This window comes from Somniosus microcephalus, chromosome 14 (assembly GCF_052327205.1).
Source record: "Somniosus microcephalus isolate GS21.2 chromosome 14, FLI_Smic_1.0, whole genome shotgun sequence".
In the NCBI taxonomy this organism is placed as follows: domain Eukaryota; kingdom Metazoa; phylum Chordata; class Chondrichthyes; order Squaliformes; family Somniosidae; genus Somniosus; species Somniosus microcephalus.
In genome coordinates this window covers 13,973,516-13,996,737 of record NC_141000.1, presented here as the reverse complement: position 1 = coordinate 13,996,737, position 23,222 = coordinate 13,973,516, and the positions used below count along the sequence as shown (strand labels likewise).

The following is a 23,222-nucleotide window of genomic DNA, read 5'->3' as shown; positions in this document are numbered from 1 at the left end:
CTGCTCCGCCATTCAATGCGATCATGGCTGATCATTCAAATTCAGTACCCTGTCCCTGCTTTCTCCCCATACCCCTTGATCCCTTTAGCCTTAAGAAATATATCCAACTCCTTCTTGAATATATTTAATGTATTGGCCTCTACTGCCTTCTGTGGTAGAGAATTCCACAGGTTCACCACTCTCTGGGTGAAGAAATTCCTCCTCATTTCTGTCCTAAATGGCTTACCCCTTATCCTTTGCTTCCAATTTCCACCCTTCCCTCACTTTCACATGGTCCATCTCCGATTCTTCCCTTCCCTTCCTCGACCTCTCCGACTCCATCTCTGGGGATAGGTTATTGACAAACATTCACTACAAGCCCACTGACTCCCACAGCTACCTGGACTACACTTCCTCCCACCCCGCCTCCTGTAAGGACTCTATTCCATTCTCCCAGTTTCTCCATCTCCGCCGCATCTGCTCTGACGATGCCACCTTCCATACCAGCGCTTATTTAGTTTGCAGCTAAGGATTTGCTGGTGAATCATCTCAGCAGCCTGTCAGTGCCTGTTTTTTTACAAAACCATGTCAATTTATCCTTAATTAAGTAAAACTTCAACAGTGTGTCAATCATGTATTATGTTAACTGCAGTGGTCACACTTTACACACTGCCTACCTTAAAAACAATTAGAGGCAAAATTCTAACTGTCAGTGATCACAAAGGTAATTTATCACTTTGCATTTATGGGATGATCTTAGTGGCCAGTGACAAGGTATGCAGCCTAAAACAGAATGAAGGCTTGATTGGTAAATGCACTGCCCCAGGAAGATCAGATGCTCAGAAAATTCCTCTCTGTGCTGAGTTAGCTGACCTCAGCTGTCATGGCAATTACACCCTGGGTTAAGGAGGTGGGTTGTAGGGGGTGTGGGTGTGGGGTGGGTGGGGCAGGGATGGAAATTGTTCAGGGTTCTTGTTCCTGATCGCTATCCAGTGGCAGCTGCTGGAAAGGGCATGAGTGTGGATATCAATCAGCTTAGGATTGGGTTTGGTTGTGATGCCTCCCATGTACTCATCATCTAGGCTCACACATGAAGAATGGTCACTTAGGTGAGAACCAGAGTGCTCCCAGCACCTACAGAACCATACCACACCCAGAAAGGAAGGATGGAATGGGAAGAAAATAGTGCTCAGCTGGAGAAGGACAAAGATATTCAGAAATATAGGCTTTGGGTTTCTTGTCATCATATATTTAGTCACAAGCACATCCGGTACTATCCAGAACTAGGTTTTTTTTTCTCTCCCACATGGCAGCTGTCTCTCACTCTGCCAGTGCATTTCACACTTCATCTAGAGCCATCCTTTGTTTCTTTACCTGTCCTATTACCATCTCGTCTCGCCTTGAATATCTCTTAATGTCTCTTCACCTCTCACAGACCTTCCCTTTTGTTCTTTCATCCCCTCCCCCATTTCCCAACCCCCAAACTTGCTTTTTAATCTGTTTCATTTCCTGCTTTTTTCTCAGTTCTGACGAAGGGTCTTCGACCTGAAACATTAACTCTATTTCTCTCTCCACGGATGCTGCCTGGCCTGCTGAGTTTTTCCAGCGTTTTCTGTTGTTATCAAGAACTAGTGTTTGGTTTCAATTTATTTAAGTTCATTTTATGCACAACTGCATTAATAAAGCTGAATTACAATAAGATTTGCTGTCACAAAACTTCTACTGAAAGTGCTTGGAACAACGTATCCTCCCGATATATCTTCATCTCCAGAAGATGAAAACACCGTGGAGAAAGGCCAGCATTCAACAGCCACACAACCAACATTCTGCTTTTACTAGTTTCGGAGTTGGATGAATTAGAGTTCGACTCACTGTGACATGCCATTCTGGTTTACGCTGCATTACTCAACAGTTGGCCCAAAAGAAAGTTTGCCAATGACAGAATATGACATTTTCTGGCAGGCCACATTTATCATTTTGTTGTTGCTGTTGCCCTGTAATGCTGCACTCATTCCCTTCCACCCTTCCCCATTGAAAAAAAAAGGTGCTACTCAGCAAATGAAGCAGCTCCTTAAAAAGGTGAGTGTCAATTAAACTTGAGGCGTTGGCTTGACAAACTTTCTTTGGTTTGCAGAAGGAAAGAACTACAACAGCCACACATTTCTGCCAAGGCAATGTCAGGCACGAGTGATGGCACGATGTATTTTGAAGCAACTTATATGCCAACATGGTCTGTTTATGAATGAAAAAGGAAAAGTTTGCGGAACATTTGTTATCAAAGGTACCTCCTTGCTGAATGAAGCGATCGTGCTCCTGTGTTACTCACTACGCCAATCATTGACGCGTACATCAAGCATACAAATAGCCAGGCACTCTTTGTCGCCATATTATAAAAAGGATATAGAGGCACTGGAGAGGGTGCAGAGATGATACCAGAAATGCGAGGGTATACATATCAGGAATGGATGAACAGGCTGGGTCTCTTTTCTCTCGAAAAAAGAAGGCTGAGGGGTGACCTAATAGAGGACTATAAAATTATGAAAGGTTTGGATAGAGTGGATCCAGAAAGAATGTTTCCACTTGTGGGGAAGAGCATAACTAGAGGCCATCAATATAAGATAGTCACCAAGAAATCCAATAGGGAATTCAGAAAAAACTTCTTTACCCAAAGCGTAGTGAGAACGTGGAGCTCGCCACCACAGGGAGTGGTTGATTTGAATAGTACAGATGCATTTAAGCCGAGGCTGGACAAACATATGAGGGAGAAGGGAATAGAGGGTTACGCTGATAGATTTAGATGAGTTAAGAAGGGAGGAGGCTCGAGTGGAACATAAACACCGGCATGGACTGGTTGGGCCGAATGGCCTGTTTCTGTGCCGTATATCCTATGTAATCTTATGTAATAAGCACGTCACTTCAATGATCATTCCCTAGGAATAGTACTTTGTCTCTATTTGGGAGAAGATATAAAATATTGCTTGATGTCCTGGTGCTACAGCGTGTTGGCATGTGTACTTAACCTGTGACCCCATCCCTTCCTCCCCCCCCCCCTGCCCACAGACTGAGCTCCCAATCTCAGCCATTAGTCATGGGGAATACTGACAACACTGATTCAAACCTCTTCTCTTTGGTAGCTGCGAGTGCCGTATGCGAGATGAGCTTATAACTAGCCTCAGGCCACAGGAATTAAACTGACAATCTCATTCAGTGTAACCACAAGGTTGCTTGGTATGAGAAGTGGAAAAGCTCACATTAGTGCATCTGGGGATATACTTCTGAGGTTGGGGTTAAGTACAGTTTTGGGTTTGAGCCGAAGGTGCTGTGCTCTGCATCGGGCCACGTTGTACCAGAACTGTCAGTGACTGATGCTCTGGATATCCAAAGTGAAATTGTGCTACTCACAGAACTGATATTCCTTCCCTTTATAATGCAAACATTGAAAAAACAGTTGGCCCCTTAGTACTTACAATTGCCAGTAACTGCACTTATTGTACTGACCTAGGATTGGAAATGTCTCAGTTCACAGGTATGGGCCACTAGAGAGAACTGCAAATATTTATATAGCTTATTAAGAGCTCCAGTCGTACAAATTCAACAGTACAGTGTTAGAACACGAGACAGGCTGTTCCGAGAACCTAAATATTTTGATGCAGTCAAGCCCTGTATCTGCATAGCTATTGGAAAGCAAAGACCCAGCGCTGCCTGAATGTACTGTTTACTGTCGGGCGAAGACCTACCTTCATTGTTGTGCTGTTGTCAAATCGGAAAGATTTTGTTTGTCCATTCTCAAGGTAAACTTTCAATACGTTCGGCATAAACAGGAGGGAATTGTCTTTGATAGTGTCCTGTGAATAGACAAGGCAGGCACATTTCAGTCTAACCTTTTCAGAACTGCAGTGGCATTTCTGCAGCATACATGATCACATTTTCTCCTCATTATGTGCAGTGAGTACATCGAACTGTGAAATACTCCTTGCATTAGACTACCTCCAGTTTAGAATATTCATTCGTCATAAATTTACAGAAAATAATTTGTGTAGGATCTATTCCTGGCAGAAATCAGACAGATTCCTATACTAGAAAAATTAAATAAACACAAGCCGATCTCCTGTGCGACTGCTCAAAGTAAAAAATAAAAGTTGTATCTTTCCTTATATCTCTTAGTTTCTCTCCCACTCTAACTCTGTGTGTCGTTCTCTCTGTCTTTGTTTGTCTTCTCGCTCTCTGTTTGGCTCTCACACACTTTTTCTCATTGTTGTCTCTGCCTGTACCTTGTTGTTTGTCTGTTCCACTCCTGTCTTGCTCTTACTGTAATCCCTACTCTCCTTTGATGTGCTCTATTATCTGTTTCTCACTCTGTCTTTATGCAGCCTATAAATGTTCCTTTCCTGATTTACTGAAAGTGCACAGTTTGTCGGCTAAGGCATGCAGCAAGATGAGAAAGAAAATGTACCTAGCTGTTGGTGGGGATCTGGCCTAGATGGGACATGTTGTAATGTATGCAGTTCTAAATGAAACAGAGGCTGAGGCCCGAGACAGGATTTGAGCTGTGGTCTGGCCTAGCAGGGAGCTGGAAGAGGTGAAGGAAGGAATGGCTGAGAACAGGACTGATGGATCTGGAATTAGGACCTTGTATCTGGGCCAGATGGCCTTCTTATTGATGTTGCAATGGATGCGCAATTGGGGCCCTGATCGGTTCTGCAAGATCCTGGAACTGAAATGCACGTGAAAAGCAGAGATACTTCAGTTGTTGGCCGAGGCAGGAAGGGGGTTTGGGGCATGGCATGAGAGCCAGTGGCATCCAAAGGTTGGTTGAGAGACTGGGGCCTGATGTTGTGGGCAAGGCCCAAGATCCACTGCTGGAGTGGGAAGCAGCACAATGAGGCCGGAGGCCCCAGTTAAAGTGAGGAGTGATTGCAGCAGACCCTGAAACTAGATAGGGAGGTTGAAACAGCTGTACCTGAAACCTGAAGTTGGACTGGGGAGGAAGTACAGAGGCCAAAGTGGAAAATGAGGCAGGAATGTCGGGTAGAAACTTTTGTAATGTTGATCTTTCTGTGTTTGGTGGTTGCGGGAGCATGGTTGGTATGTAAGTCAGGGCCTAGCAGGTTACTGCTGTAGATTGGCAGTGTGTTTTAAGAGGCTGCACAGTTAGCATTAGCAGATGGTTTCTCAAGCTAATTCTCAACTTTAATTTTTAGAAGCTCTTTTGCGACCAGCACGGACACGATGGGCCGAATGGCCTCCTTCTGTGTCGCAATTTTTCTATGATTCTAAGCAGCAGAAGCAGTGCTCCACAAATCAGCTGCCAAATTGGAGCAAGGCTGTTGGCTTGATTGTAAGCCACTCTCCTGGTCTGCAGCAACACCTTGCCATGTCCTCAACTTGCCGAGTAGAATCTAGAGCTGTGGAGAACGCGGTTGCTCCTGAAACTAATCCTGAGGAGACAGTGAAGCAAAGATGGGACACTTCCAAAAGCTCATTGGTCCATGGTTGCACATGGTTACCATGGACTAATACTGGAATCTGATTGGGCATTAATGAAATGTGGCTAGCATGAGCCAATCACTGCAATATTGCAATCATACAGACACAAATTTATAATTATATATTGACAGAATCATGGGGTGAAAAGAAGTAATTAATCCCTCTAATGGCTGTTGCCATTTTTAAATCCATCCATTAATTTCCAACTCTTACAAGACCCTGGCCTAGAAATTCGGTGGGCTGCGCCACCAGTTAGCGCCTAAAGAGGGCACTCAGTGGCTTTAGCGCCACTGACCCCGCGGTATTTAGCGGGGCGCTAACGGCAGCGTTAGCCTGTAGCGCTGCGCCGCCACCGATGATGTCATCGGTGTGCGCAGCGCCCCGCTACCCGCCCCGATATTTGGTAGCGCCCGCCTCTGTAGCGCCGTTCACAAATCGCGCCCGTTTCACGGGGCCTACCTGTGGCGGCAGTGGCGCAAATTAAGGTGGAGGTGCGGGGCGGCCATTTTTTCCGGTGGCCGCCTGCCAGCACCTTCGTCCCCAACCTCCTGACCCCCCCCCCCCCCCGGGCAGTGCCGGCTGTGTCCCGAGAGCCCGGCACTTCTCCTCGGTGCCGGGCTCTTTTGCCGGCACTCGCAATCGGTCATTGCGCTGGTGCAGGCCCCTCCCCCTTAAGAAGTGGAGGAAGGCCTGCAGTACCGCAGCGCACCGTGCCGCATCGTGTGGCACTGCGGCACGTTGCGCTGCGATATTCAGTTTCAGCGCCCTAAGAGGGACGCGGGGCGCCTCGAGCAGCGCCCTGAGTCCCTCTTGGGGCATTCAAGATGAATTTCCGGCAGGCGCAACTGCTCCGATCGCAGCGGTAATTCCGGCGTCCAGGCGAGCTTGGCGCCCCGTTTGGGCCTCCACCAAATTTCTAGGCCCCTGTGACATAAAGGAATATTATTGAGTATAATCTTAGTAAATGTAATATATAAAATGGAATTGTAGATATCGGGATACATTTAATTTAGTGCTCCTGGTGCAGAGCTTGGTGCGATGGAAGCGCATGATGGGAATACAGAGATCAGTGCTCCAGATCTGCAGCCCACACGATTTCCCACCCATTCATTTTAATTAGTTTAATGGCTAGAAAAGTGTGTGGGCCGTGAATCGGGCACATGACCCTCCGAACTCAAACTTCCAATATGCTCTCCTGTCACACGAATCTCTGCACTGGATGCAGTATATTGTAAAATTTATCCTATAACGATGACATACTAAATGGGTTCCTTCGATTTTACAGTCTCGGTTTCAAGACGTAGGATGACATGATTTCAATCCAACGTAGTGAGGATGACAAACATCCTTTTCCTTGCAGTAAAATCTCACCACTGACGCATGAGTCTCTCTACATCAACTTCAGGGCATTCTGCTCCCAACAGAATACATTCTTCTGATTGAATAAAAATGTGTTTTAAGCTCAGCAAAGTCTGCAAACAACACACTGCACAAACTGTTGACCCGTGTCACCACTGTGAGAACAGTGGGCCAGAAATTCCAGGCCAGAAGCGTGAGTGCGGTCGGCTTACTCACGCTTCTGGCCGTTGGAAATGCCGGCGTTCAGCATGAACAGCGCATGCGGGGAACGCCGGCATTTCCAGACCTCGAGCGCGTGCGACTGCACAGGCAACGCTTGCGCAGTGAACTTCGTGGAGCTTTTGAAATGCAATATTTTTGTTTGGGAAAGGGAGGGAAGTTATTTTAAGAAATTTTAAGTAAGTTTTAAAGTTAAAATTTTTTTTTTTTTAAAGGGTTTTCAGAACGGTAGGTAGAAGGAGCAATTGTGGCTGTGTGAATGGAATGTGAGAATGAGTTATGTATGTATGTCCACATATATTCCTTTACGTATATGTATGTATGTTTTATATTCCTTTACTATGAATGTATGTTTTTAATTATGATTTTCCAATAAGTTACTTTCTCTGAAAGTCATAATTAAATAATACATTCATACACATAAGTAAAGGAATATATACATAACACGCAAAGGAATATATACAGACATACATACTTTCAGAAGCTCCACGATAAGGAATATCTTCCTCCGCAGCCTCTGTAGCAACTGTACCCATGCTTTTTTCATGTGTAAGTTGTAATGACTGGACCTCACTGAAAGCATTAATGAAAGCGGCGAATTATACTGCGCACGCGCTGCCTGTGCAGTCGCACGCGTTCTGCCTCTGAACCCCTTCGTTCAGAGGACAGGAAATGCCGGTTTTCCCCACATGCACTGTGCATGCTGAAAACCGGCATTTCATCCGGCCAGATGCGTAAGTACCCCGACCGTACTAGCGCATTTGGAAGGGAATTATTGGGCCAACATTTTACATGTCAATAAAATAAAAAATTTAACACTTGCACGACTTGCCCCCTCGCATCTGCGACTGAGGGTCCAAGGAGGTGCATTGCGCAAGAGGTCATCATCGCACGTATCCTCACACTGTTCCCTTTGGGGAACTGTATGACGTGGTGGAAGGATTTATGGCCGTGATTAACGCTCATTCCGTGACCGTAACCATCTTTGAACCAGCCATTAGGGTGGTTAGTCCTATGGCGGGAGGGTTTTACGGGCTCCCACAACCCATCTGAGGGGGGGGGGGGGCCACCAACACCCACGGACGCAAGTATCCCGCTGGATGTCCACCCAGAATTTAAAGTTGGAGCTCCGACTCCACTTGCCGGGACTGTCTGGAGTGGGGTTCAAAACCCTACTCCTTCTGGCCCAGCGGCGGGGATGCTTACTGCTACGCAAAAGGCCCACTCCGCACAAAAGGTGACACCCATACGTTTCCTGCGCCTTTTCCCTCCCCGTGACTGGAGCCCTATGCTGCCATTTCACGTTGCTAATCGGATTGGGCGTTTGTCATAGCGGTAGGATCCCCGCCGCTGGGCCAGATCAGGGTAGGGTTTCGAACCCCGCTCCAGACAGTCCCGGCAAGTGGAGTCGGAGCTCCGGCTCTAAATTCTGGGTTGACATCCAGTGGGATATTTGCGTCCGTGGGTGTGGGTGGCCCCCCCCTCCTTGTATAGCTTGTGGGAGCCCGTAAAACCCTCCCGCCATAGGACTAACCGCCCTAATGGCTGGTTCAAAGATGGTTACGGTCACGGAATGAGCGTTAATCACGGCCATAAATCCTTCCACCACTTCATACAGTTCCCCAAAGGGAACAGTGTGAAGACACGTATGACGACGACATTGCTAAATAAATAAATGGAATTAAAAAAATTCTTTTAGGGCTTTTAAAAGTCTTTAAATTGCTTTAATTCTCTTTAAAACTACTTCAGATTACTCAAAATAATGTAAACATTTTAAAAAGTTTATAAAAGTTACCAAAATCTTCAAAAAACTTCCAAAAACCTATTTAAACTGCTGCTTTGCATGTAAAAAAGCAAAGCAGCTTGACAGAAACATTGGGGGCGTGTCCAGTGAAACTGAGGCCTCAAGGGGTGTGTCTCACTTACACTGCACGCTCCTGGGTCCGCGCTGGCTGCACTCCTGGGCGGCATGACGTCATACGCTGCCCGGGAATGTGCTTTCTATTTCTCCAAGTTCAGGCGTCCCTGGAGCTGATCGGCAGGAGCGCGGGGTAAGTGCAAATACGGGGCTTGCACGCGCTGCAAGCCCCGTTCTGGAATTTCTGGCCCAGTGTTTCATGTGGAAGCTATCCATTGATTTATGTTGAAGGAGCTGTTTTGCTGATTCATACTCTAAAATGTAGCAACAACGTCGCAGGTTCGAGGGAACTAAAGCCCCATGCCAGTAATGTCACAGTTCACTCTATATCTCCAAACATGTTTCGTACTAATCTGATCTATTTTGTTAGGTTACCTATTTTACAGGGGTTGTAAACCTTTCAAATTAGAAGGGTATGCTGCTAGGGTGAGATGAAGTAGAATAGGAGGAGGCTCGCGTGGATGTAAACACCAACATAGACCAGTTGGGCTGAATGGCCTGTTCCTGTGCTGTAAATTCGATGTGATTCTATGTAATAACAACCTCTGAGGTAAGAGAGAGGTGACAAAATTCATTATATACCTGGCATCTCAGTATCAACCTGTGCTGGAACTAGACTCAGAGGCTCAGTGGTGCAAAGCGAACAAATGACATTCTCTGCCACAAAGCAGGTGCTAATTCCCCACACATCTATGAAGTGCACCATATCCATCTCCACTTACCGGGACCTGACCATTTATGATGACCTCCTCGGAGAAGCGAACTTTCACAGGGTTGGACTTCAACCTGGCCTTCTTGGCAGCGCTCATAAAGGCCGACTTGGGAGACTGAAACAGGCAACAAGATTCAGGCATTAGGAATTGCAAAGGGCACCATTAATCTGCTCGAGTGGTCAACGTGATATCAGCTCAACTACAAACCCTCTTAAGGGCTACCAGAGCATTCTGATTACAACCTGACAATGTAGCAAGTTGTTGAGGTCTGACTTTATTCAGGGCCTAACTGTCAACATAAAAACGTTCTATATCCTACTTTGTTTTAAAGATTGTATTTCAAATTAGAATTTTCTTTTGTTGTTTCGGCCTGTTTTTCTTACCTTCTGGTTACACCTCTAGCGGCTTTAGAGGGTTGATGGGTGACTCCTCCCAAAGCCCCTGCACCAGGAGGTGCACAAGAACAATTTGACAACACCACTGATTTCCCCCCCCACCCACCCCCACCCCACCTCCTGTAGGGAAGCATCTGACCTTAGCTCAGCATCACCTCACAACAAGGTGGGTAAGCTCAGAAGATCAATGAAGGTTGAACATGATTTGCACCAACCTAGCATCGAGTGTCAATGCTGCTATCGCTACCCAACTCTGATGCCCAGTTGCACAAATTCACTTAACACCAACAATTCACACAGTACCAGTTCTGTAGATTGTATGAGAAAAACTGAAGGTGTATTTTAAAATCCATTATGGAAATTGAGTACTCTAAAGGTTAATACATGTAAAGGCTGTGTTACCATTAATTACTTCATAACAACATCCCAACTATTAACAATTTCTTGATGGCAGTCGCCAATTAGCCTATAATTTACTAAATCCTTCCCTTGTCAGTCTTCTAATTTCAGCCAAGGAAAGCTTTTCTCATTAAGATGTTTCAGAACAGTTTTCATGTTACTGAGTGAGACTGCCATCCTCAAATGTACGCAGTGACATCCATTCTACATTGCCTCCTCACTTTAGACACACAGCCAGCGACTGCCAGCACGGAACAGATGTCACTGCAATTTGACAAGACTGCGCGCATGACAATTATATCTAAAATATTCTAAGCTTCTGTGCAAATTAATTCCACCTCAAACACAACTTACTTTAAGTTTTATACTTACGTAATAAGGAATCTTAGAAACCATAATGGCCCGGATTTTCCGGGGCCTTTGACCACGTACGCACAGGGTCGTAAATGCTCCACAAGTTCCGGGTCTCCGCATGCGATGCGCAAAAACCCGGAACTTGTGATCTGTCAAGTTTTAGAGCTCGGCAGATCGTGCGAATCCAAAAGAAACGGACATTCGCCGGCGCAGGGTTGGGGCTATTTGCCCAACTACTGCCCAACGAATGCCCACAAAACTCTTACGCCTGGTAAAAGCGGGCATAAGGCTTTCTTTTACCAGCATAAGGGTTTAAATAAATATTAAAATACATTTAAAAAAAATCATTTAAACTTTCAAAAACCTTTAAAATTGGGTTAGGTTTTTTTTGGCCCCTTTAAAAATGTTTACATTCATTTTTCAAAAAAATTAATTTTTGTTTTAAATGTTTAATTAAATTGTATTTTAATTAATTTTAAACGTGATGATTTATTTTTATTTAGGTTGTGTGAAATTGTATTTTTTTTTTACGTGATTCCTATTAAGCTTATGGGGATTTCGTATGTCAATGGAATCCCCATAAATATAATGGGAATCCCTCTTTGTGATTGGTTGGCCTGGCCCACGTGATCCCAGGGACGCTTGCGTACCGCAGGCGTCCCTGGGATATGTGGGCCTTTACGCAGGCCTATGCCCGCAGGCCCAGGTAAACCAAGAGTCTGAAGATACGGAGGCACCAGGTAGGTGCGTAATTCTCTTACAGATCGGAGGCATTCGCCGGCGGGAAGCCTCCGACCGCAATTTCAGCTCCAAAATGTGCCAAAGTAGCAGCCATCTTATATATTTTCTTCAAGAAAGTTAACAGCCATTTTAAAATGGGGTGGGATAAGAGGTGTGTGTTAATGGAGGATGTGTACATTTTTTTCAGTACAACTGATTTTCTGCACTTGCATTTAATTGAGAAATAATAATGGTGCGACACCTCTTGTTTTCTTGCAAATTCTATTCTACCTCGGCAAATCTAAAGGATGCTTTCTCTGCTCATCCAAGATGATCCCACACAGTGCTGGAGATGAAGGCTGGATGCACAGCTAATTTACAGCACATTACCTGCTGTCTAATGCCTGGCTTTCATAAGAGGCCTAAAACTGGAACTATGATTGCACATATCATTAATTCAGCCCATGAAAAACTGAGGGTGATAAAGAATGACTGGCAGGATGTGAATAAATATGTTATTTGACAGGTCGCACTACATTTCTGAAGCTGTGTAAGCTTGAGCATAGAGAGTAACTGCAAGATCGGTAAGTTTGATATAAGCAGAATAAACGGGAGCCTAGAGCGACACCCTGGGACGCTAACGTTCAAACGCTTAACGTGCTGGTCTGAAATTCCTCTCTCCATCATTTTAGCAGAAACATTAAACCCATTTATTTTAAAGATTTTAAATAGCAAAGAAAGGAATTTCAAACCAGCATGTTAAATAATCACCTATTAATATCCCCATGGTGTAATTTCAGGGCCATTGTGCTCTACAAACTTTAGTAAGCAGATTAACTGAGACCTGAGTTTTAATAAACAGAATAGCTCTGAAGCCTATGAAGTTCTGTGCGCAGATTAATATCTGAGGCCTTTAAGACTTTGAACATTCATTAACTCTGAGGCCCATGAGATTCAGAACACAGATTATATGCTCTGTAAGCTTCAGGAAGCAGAATAATCAATAGAACACAACTACGCTGAGTGCACAGTTGGGCCGTATTTAACTCTGACCAGCTTTTGTGACTATAGCACGCTTTCAGGCATTTGTGCCAATGATGTGGTAATCATTTTATTCCACAGCCCTTAAAAAAGCAGCTATTGCAAAATGAAATATTTCCATGAACATTGGTTGTCTTTAGAGAACAAGACAGACTGACTTGTTCCAATAACACCATGCTGTATACATTTTCAGTAATAGTAGTGGTTCACTGGGAAGATAAAATCGACCCACCACAGTTATGAAATGTCACTAAGAAATACACGGATGTACAACCAGGTATGATATATATGTAATAATAACAGCAAACGCTGGAAAAACTCAGCGGGCCAGGGCAGCATCCGTGGAGAGAGAAACAGAGTTAACGTTTCAGGTCGATGACCCTTCGTCAGAACTGGAAAAAAAGCAGGAAAAGGGATAGATCTTAAAGCAAGTGGGGGCTGGGAAAAGGGGGATGGGATGAAAGAAAGAAAGGGACGGTCAGTGATAGGATAGAAAGCAGGAGAGATTAAGAGACATTGAGAGACATTAAAAGATATTCAAGCAACAAAGGATGGCTCTAGATGAAGTGTGAATGGCCCTGGCAGAATGAAGGCAGAATATATGTGTGTGTACGGACAGAAGCACAGATAGATGAGTGAAAGGATAAGTGAGATACTAACGTATACACTCACTGCTGTCTCAGTGCACCAAGGCTGGGCCACCAAAGAAAATAATTGCAGTCCTAATTATAATCTGCAGAACTCCTTGGAGTACAGCCAAGGATACGGCTTCTCACGTCTCCTCTCCACCGCTCAGCGAGCATATTGTGCTTTTGCATTTGTCGAAAACTCTTCTGGTGAACTTATTTCTGAAGCAACCTCTCAAGCATTTCTTGCCGTGTTTGTATTGCAGGAAGCAGTTCTGAATGCGGCCTGGCACCAAAGCCCTGCATTTGGTGTCGTTACCGTTGCCAGGCAGATTTCAAAGCATTGTTGACAACACAAAAAAGAGTCACCTCAGGTCAGGTGTTGAAAAGTCCCGAACATGATTTGAACATTCTAGCCTCAAACCTTCCCTAGTGTTAAGGGAGGATTCATACAGTCAGCAACACAAACCAGCATTGCTGGTACTTACAGGCCAGCCAGCAAATGGGAATACATTTGACATGCAGTAACACTGGAAGAGCCCATTTATGGTTGCTGCCCTAGGTGTTGTGCATAGGGCCTGTGGAACAAACCCACCTTCTGGTGCGATACTCCACTCTGCCATCAGATCAAAAATCGCCCCCCCCCCCCCCCGCCCCTCATGCCCCCCCTCACATCTCCCTCCAGAATGTCCGTTCACTTGCGAATAGGGCCCTTGCCATCCATGACCTTATTACGGACGATTGCATTGACATCATGGCCTTGACAAAAACTTGGCTCACAGGTGATGCCTTTCCCCTTACTGAAGCCTCCTCGCCTGACCATACTTGGTGATTTGAACCTCCATCACAACTCACCTTTCCCTCTATCCTGCGAGTTCACTGTCCTCCTATCCTGCCACAACCTCTTCCTCGATATAAACTCTCCTACCCATATTCACGGCCACCCCCTCAAGCTTGCCATCTTAAGTGGCCTCTCTGTTCTTATCATCTCAATTACAGATAAGGCCATCTCTGATCACTTCATTGTACCCCTCGTCACTCACATTCCCGTCCTGCTCCCAACCAACCCCACTTCCTTCTATGCCCACTTCTGGAAAACCTCTCCCCCAAGTCACTTACAGCAGCACTTTCAAACTCCCAACTGTCTGGCCTTTGACTGTCCTTTTGCAGCTGTCAATCTGCTCAATCATCCCCTCAGCTCTGCCTTCGATGCTCTTATCTCCAGTAAAACACTTAGGGGGAGAAATTTGCTATTGCCCCGTTTGGGGCGCAATTATCGGCCGGGCGCAAAGTTTAGCGCCTGGTGCTAATTATCACCTCCAACTGCAAACTTGGCTTCTATCGCCCCTGGAGGTGATTGGAGCGCTAAATCTGGCGCTACACACCTCTCTTAAGGCGCTAACGCCGAGGAGCGAGGCGCTACCTCAGAGCGCTGGCGAAGCTCATGTGATGTCAGTCAGCAATGGAACACACACACTGGCGCCGGCCAATTCTTAAAGGGGAGGGTCGATCTTGCTCTCCATCCACATCCTGCTCATTGCAGCCTTGAATCTTGGCCTGGAGAGACCCGTACATCAAATCTGCTGGAAGGAACAATGGAGAGGCCCAGAGAAAGAGCTCAGAGTGCAGCCCCCAGAGTCTCTTCTAAATCGATGCAAGGAAGGTCAAATCAAAATGAACCTGCATAGTGCTACTCAGTACCCAAAACTCCTTCACACAGCGTTGAATCTCTCCAGAAGTCTCTCTCTCTCTCTCTCTCAGAATGCGTGGTGCAAAAATGTCACCAACAAAAAAAGGCAGGAAGTGGTCGCCTTTAAATAGCGCTCCCCCAGTCCCTTCCCGACTGCAAAATTTTCCCCTCAACCTGTCGTTGCTAACGGCAGGCAGTAAGGCAGGGGGCGCCACTCAATATCCAGTCCGGGGTGCTACCGGGGCGTTGCACGCTCGACTAACGTCATGATTTGCGGACAATTTTGCGAGTGGCGCAAACATCGCTGCACCCGGACGCACTCTTAGGGCGCTAATGGGAGGCGCTAAGCAACCAAATTTTCCCCCCAATTCTTTCCCACACTGGTTGTTCCCCCCGGTCTGTCTCCTATCTTCACTCCCTTAAGTCTAAGGGGCGCCGAGTTGAATGTATATGACGTGCAACTTGTTGAGCCATTTATCGCCAGATCTGACAGGACCACATCAACCACTATCGGGCCATGTTCTACTCTACCAAAACTGTTCACTAATCTAGAAGCATCCTGGAATGCAAAGATTATTCATGGCTTCTTTTCTCCACTACCAACCATTTCCTTAAACCCCCCTCCTTTGCTCTCACCACCCTCACTTGCTGAAATCGTGCAAACCAGTGCAAAAGATTGCGGAATTTTAAGCGCAAGTTGCGTCCAGCGCAAATCGCGTTTTCTGGATCTTTGGCACTGGTTTAACAAAACATCGCGCCGGAAGCCGGCCCCGCCCACAAAACTGGCCACACCACCCCCCCCAGCTGGAATTAATCAGCAGGGCAGGTTTCCGCTAATTGTGCTCCTTTGCGGCCCTTAGAGGAGGCTTTTTAAAATTACGTGTTTTTTTAGACGCAAGGGCACTAATAGGCACCTTTTAAAAGCTTTTAAATATTTAAAAAATTACTCAGAATCTGACTTATGTACATCAATGAAACTAATAAATGGTTCTTTATAGTTTTATTAAAGTAATTTTCAGTGATTGAAAATCGGGTTACTCACAGGTGGTGGACTAGACACTCTTAATGGGCCAGAAATTCGGGTCCCCACGGGTGAGTACGCGTTGGGTACTCACGCGTAGGCCCAACGAAAGTGCCGGTTTCGTGCATGCACTGCGCATGCGCTGGAAACCGGAACTTCCGTTCCCTTAAAGGAAGGGGTTCACAGGTCGAACGCGTGCGCCGGAGAGGCAGCGCTTACGCCTGGAACTTCTGTTTTTTTTGCAGGTTTCCCCGGGAGGGTAAGTCTCCAGGAGCTACGCTTCTAAAAAGCAGTCGCAAGACCTGCTTTTAACAAGGTAAGTGCTGAATTAAGTAAAATTAAAGCATTTTTTCCACAGGTTTATTATTTTTAGCCCTGTTAGAAACTGTAATTAATTTTTTCAAAAATTTAAATTATTGTTTAAAATAGTTATTTTATGTAACTTATAGTTATTTTAAAAATGTGATTTAAAAAAAAAATTATTTGAAGTTTTAGTTATGTTTTGGGGCTGAATTGTATTCATAGATTTGACAAGTCTTCCTGTCAAATCTATGAATACAGATTCCCTGCTACCATTGGCTCTCCATGGCCCATGTGATCCCAGGGGACGCTTCGAACTAACTGCGCCCCTGGGATACGCAAGCACTGCGCGCCAGCAGCTGGAGCAGGCCCGGGATCGGAATCCCACGCGGGCCACAGCACAACGGCCGGCGCGCAAGGTAAGTGCAGGTCGGAGGCTTGCACCCGCGGGAAGCCCCCGACCCGAATTTCTGGGCCATTAAAAATGCTTATTTTTTGTGATAAACCCATTTTCAGCCGTATTAAAAAAAACTGCACCAGGTCAAATATATCGAGGAATACTTTTTAATGCAAGGGAAAAAAATATAAGCAATTACGTTGTAAAACGCTGTCCGATTACGCTGGTTCATGGAAGATTTTACATTTGTGATTATGCAAATGAGTTTGAGCGGAAACTTGAACCAGGGGGGCGATCTTGCCAGCCCTGGGGAGGCGGGTTTGGAGGCGGGACTGCTGTGAAAATGGCAGAATCTGGGGGTGGGTGCCCAACCTGCCCCCAACCCACCCCAACCCGCCTCCATGCCATCTTCCCAGGAGGCAGGTACCCGACCCGCGCCAGTCCCGTCTCCTTGGAGTGGGAAAGGGATTACAGCCACTTAACTGCCTGTTGACAGGTAGTTAACAGGCAGAAAATAGGATTATCCCCTTTTTATCCACACAAGTGCGGGCTTCCCGAAGGCTGCGAACCCCGCCAGTGTCACCGAGGCGAGCAGTGGGTCTGCGGGGGTCGGAGGGGTTCAAAAGTGCGCTGTGAAGGTAAATGATGGGTGCAAGTGTGGAGAGGTGAGTAACTGAGGTAAGTGCAAAGTGTTAGAAAAAGTTTACTTACCTTTGTTTCTTCCTGCAGGCTTCAGTCGGTGGGGATGCGGAGAGTCTCGGACCTCACCGGCAGAGATGACAGATGGCCGTTGCATTCTCCAATGCAGTAACCATCTAATTTCTGCAAAAGAAAGAGGTTTGATGAGGTCTTGAATTAAAGAACTCATCAAACTACAGAGAATGTCAGTGTTTGACAGCTTCACAGAGCTGTCAAACGATGACAATTCATCTGTCAAAAATATTTGACAGATGAAAAGGCACTCGCTGACGTCACCTGTAACTGGCTTTCCCTTAATTGGCCTGCTAAGCCCGCTGGGCGGGCTTAACAAAGTCAATCAAGGGAAAATAGCCTGGGTTAGCCACAAGTCAATGGAGGCGGGGCTAAAACTTGACAAATGGGAGTCCCGCCTCCAAAAGCTCCCCATTGGCAAAATCCAGCCCCATAACTTCATTTTGGAAATCTAGCGCAATTCTGAGTGCAATTTGTGCCCAGATTGCCGACTGCGCCCAATGCGGGAACTCTACCCCTTTGTGTCTGGTTCTCTTCTCATTCACTCCCACGCATGAAAAAAACCCCACAACCATTCAAATAGCACACACAGTTCGTATCTTGTAATAAAAGCTCTGTTGGAATGTCTGTCCGAGAGCCGGCATTCTAAAATTTGTCTTTTTTCTGTCATTGTGAACTTAGAACAGGAGTCTGCCGTTCTTGTCAGTGATCCAGGACAAGATAACACCCAGCATCGCTCTCATCACTTGTAGGCACCGGCACAGCTACATACGTGCTGGAGGATACAATTAGTAAACTTGAGGAGGTAGCATGGAGTGAGTCACAGAGCACATGTGAGAAATACCAAATGGCAGTGACAGAGGAGCAGAAGGCACCTGCTGCCCAGATGGCCACATAACTGCCATCGATGACCCTTCTATTTTGGGAAATATGGCAGTGCGGTGGCATTGGACAGCTTTATCATGCTGTTATTGCTGTTCAATGAGAAGGGAGATGAAAGTGCTGACCAATGCACCCGTCCCCTAAGAACATAAGAAGTAGGAGCAGGAGTAGGCCATACGGCCCTTCAGGCCTGCTCCGCCATTCAATAGGATCATGGCTGATCCGAATCTAGACTCACGTCCACTTCCCTGCCCTCTCCCCGTAACCCCTAATTCCCTTATCTGCTAGGAAACTGTCTATCTCCATTTTAAATTTATTTAATGTTGCAGCTTCCACAGCTCTCTGGGGTAGCAAATTCCATAGATTTACTACCCTCTGAGTGAAGAAGTTTCTCCTCATCTCAGTTTTGAAAGGGCAGCCCCTTATTCTTAGATTATGCCCCCTAGTTCTAGTCTCACCCATCAGTGGAAACATCCTCCACGCATCCACCCGATCAAGCCCCCTCACAATCTTATATGTTTCGATAAGTTTGATACATGTGTGGACACTGCAGATGATTTCTATGCTAGCTTGGAATGGGATGGAGACAGAAAGGTTGCCGCCTTGCAGATTTCACCCTGATTCTGGCCCTCTTTCTGCCTTGGGGTAATTTGAATAAGGGTAGTGGTTTCTCTGGCCTTTGCTGGGGAGTCATGCTAGATGGGGCAGCGACTTGCCGAAGCAGGAGGAAGAGACAGCTGCCGAGCTGGCTGTTTTCTTCTGGTGATGGGGCCTGTGCGCCTCCACAGTCTGAGAATGCTTACACGGGCCCCTCTTCTCTTGAATCCCTAAGGCCTACTTCACCAACCTACAAATGCTGGATACTGCAGCCTAACAGATGGGTCTCACGCCCAGTGTTTGAACTGGGCAAATATGGGAAACATGATAGAGGCCAGAGTAGTTTTCTACCACATAGATCCGCAAAAAATATTGGGAAGCTAGGCATTCATCTCTAAGAAAAAGTCCACCTCGTAACTCAGCCAAAAATGGATAAACCTACCGACCGAGTCTAACTTCATACTGAATCAAGATTTCTTCACTCATGAGCTACATCATGAACCTCAACTGCAGATATAAATAACCATCTATGAGGCCGCTGTAGCATCCTCTATTGACGACACTTATGATCCTGGATGGCAAGTTGCTGCAGATTGATACTTGACTATCCCCTGCCTTCTTAGGAAGAGAATGGTGTTTTGCACAAAGTAACCTAAAAGATAGTGGGAGGGATATAACTAAAGACAAAAGAAAACATAAAATTAAATTATACGGCATGAATGTTAAAACTATAGTGTTATATAAGGTGTTGGTGTTGGTGTTATGTGACGTTTATTTACATTCATGAATGTGATGACAAATCGCTTGTGAAAGAAACTCTATGACAAAGACATGAATGACTGTGACATGAATCAGTCATTCATGAAAGAAAGACTTATGAAATAATACTGAGCGGCCTGCGGGTGGCGCTGTCCAGGGAGAGTATAAATACTCGGGCACGGGCCCAGCTTGTGCAGGACATTCTTAACAGGAACTAATGAAGGACACAACTAGACCTCCATGGTGTAAAACAGTTGATTGAAGCTTTGTTTAATGCTTAGACCAAGTGCCTAGTAGTTGTCTTACGTCAGACTGTATTTGAGTATTTTTGTTGGATAAAATCAACAGCTGCTCCAAAGAAATCCTTCAAAGAATATTGTGAAGTAGAACATCCTATGAATATTGCAACATGTGCAAGATATAGTTCAGTATTAATGGAATTTTTCTCTGCCATACAGTATTTTGTTGGCCAGTCACTCTGTCTCGAACACACAAACTTGTAACTTTATTGTACATTGTTATGACACAAGACACTCAAATCATTATGACATCACAGAGCGTTCCCTGGAGAAAATGCACGAAATGGTCAAAGCAACAGCCAATATCATGTGTGATGGTGTACAATGTTGGTGATAGGGATGGAAGAAGATAATGCCGAAGAATGTTTTGATGAATTAACTAAACCAAACCCAAAAGCGGCAGTGTGACTTTGTGAGTCTTCAGATCAGTTCATCATTACCGTAATTCCGAGTTCTCCTTTGCTTGCCTGTCTCTGTGAGAAACTGGATGGATTACGCAATTCCCCAAAGCACCACTGGGCGGTTTCTAGCCTTCATCTCATTTTTATGTTGAGAGCCAATGATGGAGCAATTTCAACTGACAGCTTCAAAATCACATGAGCTATGTTGAGGGACTCTCTAGAGCAGTGGGGCTTCACTTGGCTCACTATAATAGCAAAAGCAGGGTATCTACACTGAAAACACCTCAAAACAGGAGAGAATGGCAGAACGTTTATAGTGGTTAATATTATTACAAAGATCTATATTTCATTTAGTAAACGAGTACTTTAAGGATGAATTTGAGCTTCATTGCTGGGGTCTTTAAGAGAACAAGACTGCTGGTAAAATTCAAAAAGAGAAAAAGCATAGCAGTAAATTTTCATCTTTAGTATTCCCGGCATAGAGCTTCACATGCTTGTAGTATCAGGAATTGGAACGCATGCTGCCCAATCATATTCTGTCCATTACTGCACAGCATCATTAGGTGTCAGCTGTGACTGAGTGGTAGCACTCTTGCCTCTGAATCAGACAGATTGTGGGTTCGATCCCCAGTCCAGAATCTAGGCTGACACTTCAATGCAGCACTAAGGGAGTGCTGTATTGTCGGAGGTGTCCTCTTTCAGATGAGATGAAAGATCCCTTGGCACTATTTTGAAGAAGAGCAGGCGAGTTCTCCTCAGTATCCTCGTCAGTATTTATCCCTCAACCAACATCAATAAAGCAAATTATTTGGTCATTATCGCATTGCTGTTTGTGGGAGTTGGTTTTGTGTAAATTGGCTGCTGCATTTCCTACATTACAACAGTGACTACACTTCAGAAGTACTGAATTGGCTGTAAAGCGCGTTGGAACATCCCGAGGCCATGAAAAGCGCGATATAAATGGACAGTCTTTTTTTTTTATTATTGACTTAAAATCATGGGGTGGAGGTTGTGCTCAAAAATTTCAATAGGTGCTCCTGGAAGCGTTAAAGATGAAAGTTTACCCAAAATGCCATGTTAGTTTCTGAACATTTGGAAAGACAAATTCCTATTCCTGCATGACTAAAAGCTTGAGTGGACCATGAAATAACAGACGTAACAGATATTAAACAGAATAAACGCAAGTTTATACTTACAGGGTATGGCTGAACAACTGTCAGGATGATTGATTCCTTGCAGCTCCTGTTGAGGAATAAAAATGTAATTGTGAAATCGTCTTTCAAAACTGCTTTTTACAGTATCTGTGAGGTTCCAACACCAAATCGTTAGTTAATTTGCAGCTGGATGCTTTCATCTCTTATCACCTCCATCAGTAAATATGACAGACAATTTATCTTAGAAATGGGGAAAAAAAATTCCATTGAACAGGAAACTTTGGTTTATCCGGAGGTTAACTGTCCGGAATGCTCGAGCCACCGGCAAAAATCAGGAGCCGTTTCGTTGGTTTTTTTTTTCTTTTCGTTGCTTTTTTTTCACCAGTCAGGCTCTGCAAGGTCTCGCTGAAGCTGTTGCTAAGCTACAGAGACGCTTGCAAGGTACGGCTGACTGTTTAGAAGCTGTTGCTAAGCAACAGGGTTTGTTGCCAGATACGGAGCTCAAAATCTCCGTATGTTTCAACATTAGCGTTGGTTTGTCCAGCAGTTTTGATGGGACGGCAACAGCTCGGTCCCGTTGGTGCCGGATAGCACAAAGTTTCCTGAACTTGGTCTTATTTGGGCTTCATCGTTTTATTGTGCGGCGATGAATTGCTTTGACGTTAGGAGAAACCTGCCGTCAGATTGTTCATTCTTAAAGAGATTGTCCTGAATTTAACTTTTTTTCTCACGTTAGGACAATTTGCCCAAGGATCACAAATGATCATTGGCCAGTGAAAATTAGTGGTTTGGAGGGACAAGAAGGCAGCATCTTTCCATTTAAAATAAAAAAAATAGAACCAGAAAATAGGAGAAACACTGTAGAGAGAGGAAGGTAGGGTTAACATTTCAGGTCGATGACTATTCATCTTTCCATTTAACATCAGCTACCTCTAGGCTAAGTTTTACTGATTCTGACCAAAGTGTGGCAAAATAGGGAGATATTTGCATTTTATATTGTCTAACCAATTTGATTGAATTTTTCGAGGGGGTGACTAGGTGTGTGGATGAGGGTAGCGCAGTTGATGTAGTCTACATGGACTTCAGTAAGGCTTTTGACAAAGTCCCGCATGGGAGACTGGTCAAGAAGGTAAGAGCCCATGGGATCCAGGGCAATTTGGCACATTGGATCCAAAATTGGCTTAGTGGCAGGAGGCAGAGGGTGATGGTCGAAGGTTGTTTTTGTGACTGGAAGCCTGTGTCCAGTGGTGTACCGCAGGGATCGGTGCTGGGTCCTTTGCTGTTTGTAGTGTACAATAATGATTTATATATGAATGTAGGAGGTATGATCAGTAAGTTCGCAGATGACACGAAAATTGGTGGAGTGGTAAATAGCAAGGAGGGAAGCCTCAGGCTACAGGACGATATAGACGGGTTGGTCAGATGGGCAGAACAGTGGCAAATGGAATTTAATCCTGAAAAGTGTGAGGTGATGCATTTTGGGAGGGCTAACAAGGCAAGGGATACACAATGAATGGTAGGACCCTAGGAAGGACAGAGGATCAGAGGGACCTTGGTGTGCATGTACATAGATCCCTGAAGGCAGCAGGACAGGTAGATAAGGTGGTTAAAAAGGCATATGGGATACTTGCCTTCATTAGCTGAGGCATAGAATATAAGAGCAGGGAGGTTATGATGGAGCTGTACAAAACGCTAGTTAAGTCACAGCTGGAATACTGTGTGCAGTTCTGGTCGCCACAAAGCAGGCCACCACATGTGGAGCCGGCAACAGTGAGGAGGAGGCCGTGGTGAAGGGGAGGAC

General features: G+C 45.3%; 1 protein-coding gene across 5 annotated transcripts in view; it reads right to left on the bottom strand.

The window, feature by feature from the left end:
* LOC147107338 (FERM and PDZ domain-containing protein 4-like) overlaps positions 1–23,222 on the bottom strand; it is a 506,420-nt gene that overhangs the window by 60,201 nt on the left and 422,997 nt on the right. For all 5 annotated transcript variants that reach the window (XM_086006256.1, XM_086006260.1, XM_086006258.1 and 2 more), the window contains 3 exons: positions 21,464–21,509; positions 9,685–9,789; positions 3,717–3,824 (listed from right to left, as the gene is read on the bottom strand). In XM_086006256.1, the coding sequence (XP_085862382.1) occupies positions 3,717–3,824; positions 9,685–9,789; positions 21,464–21,509 (259 nt within the window). The remainder of the gene's footprint in view (positions 1–3,716; positions 3,825–9,684; positions 9,790–21,463; positions 21,510–23,222) is intronic.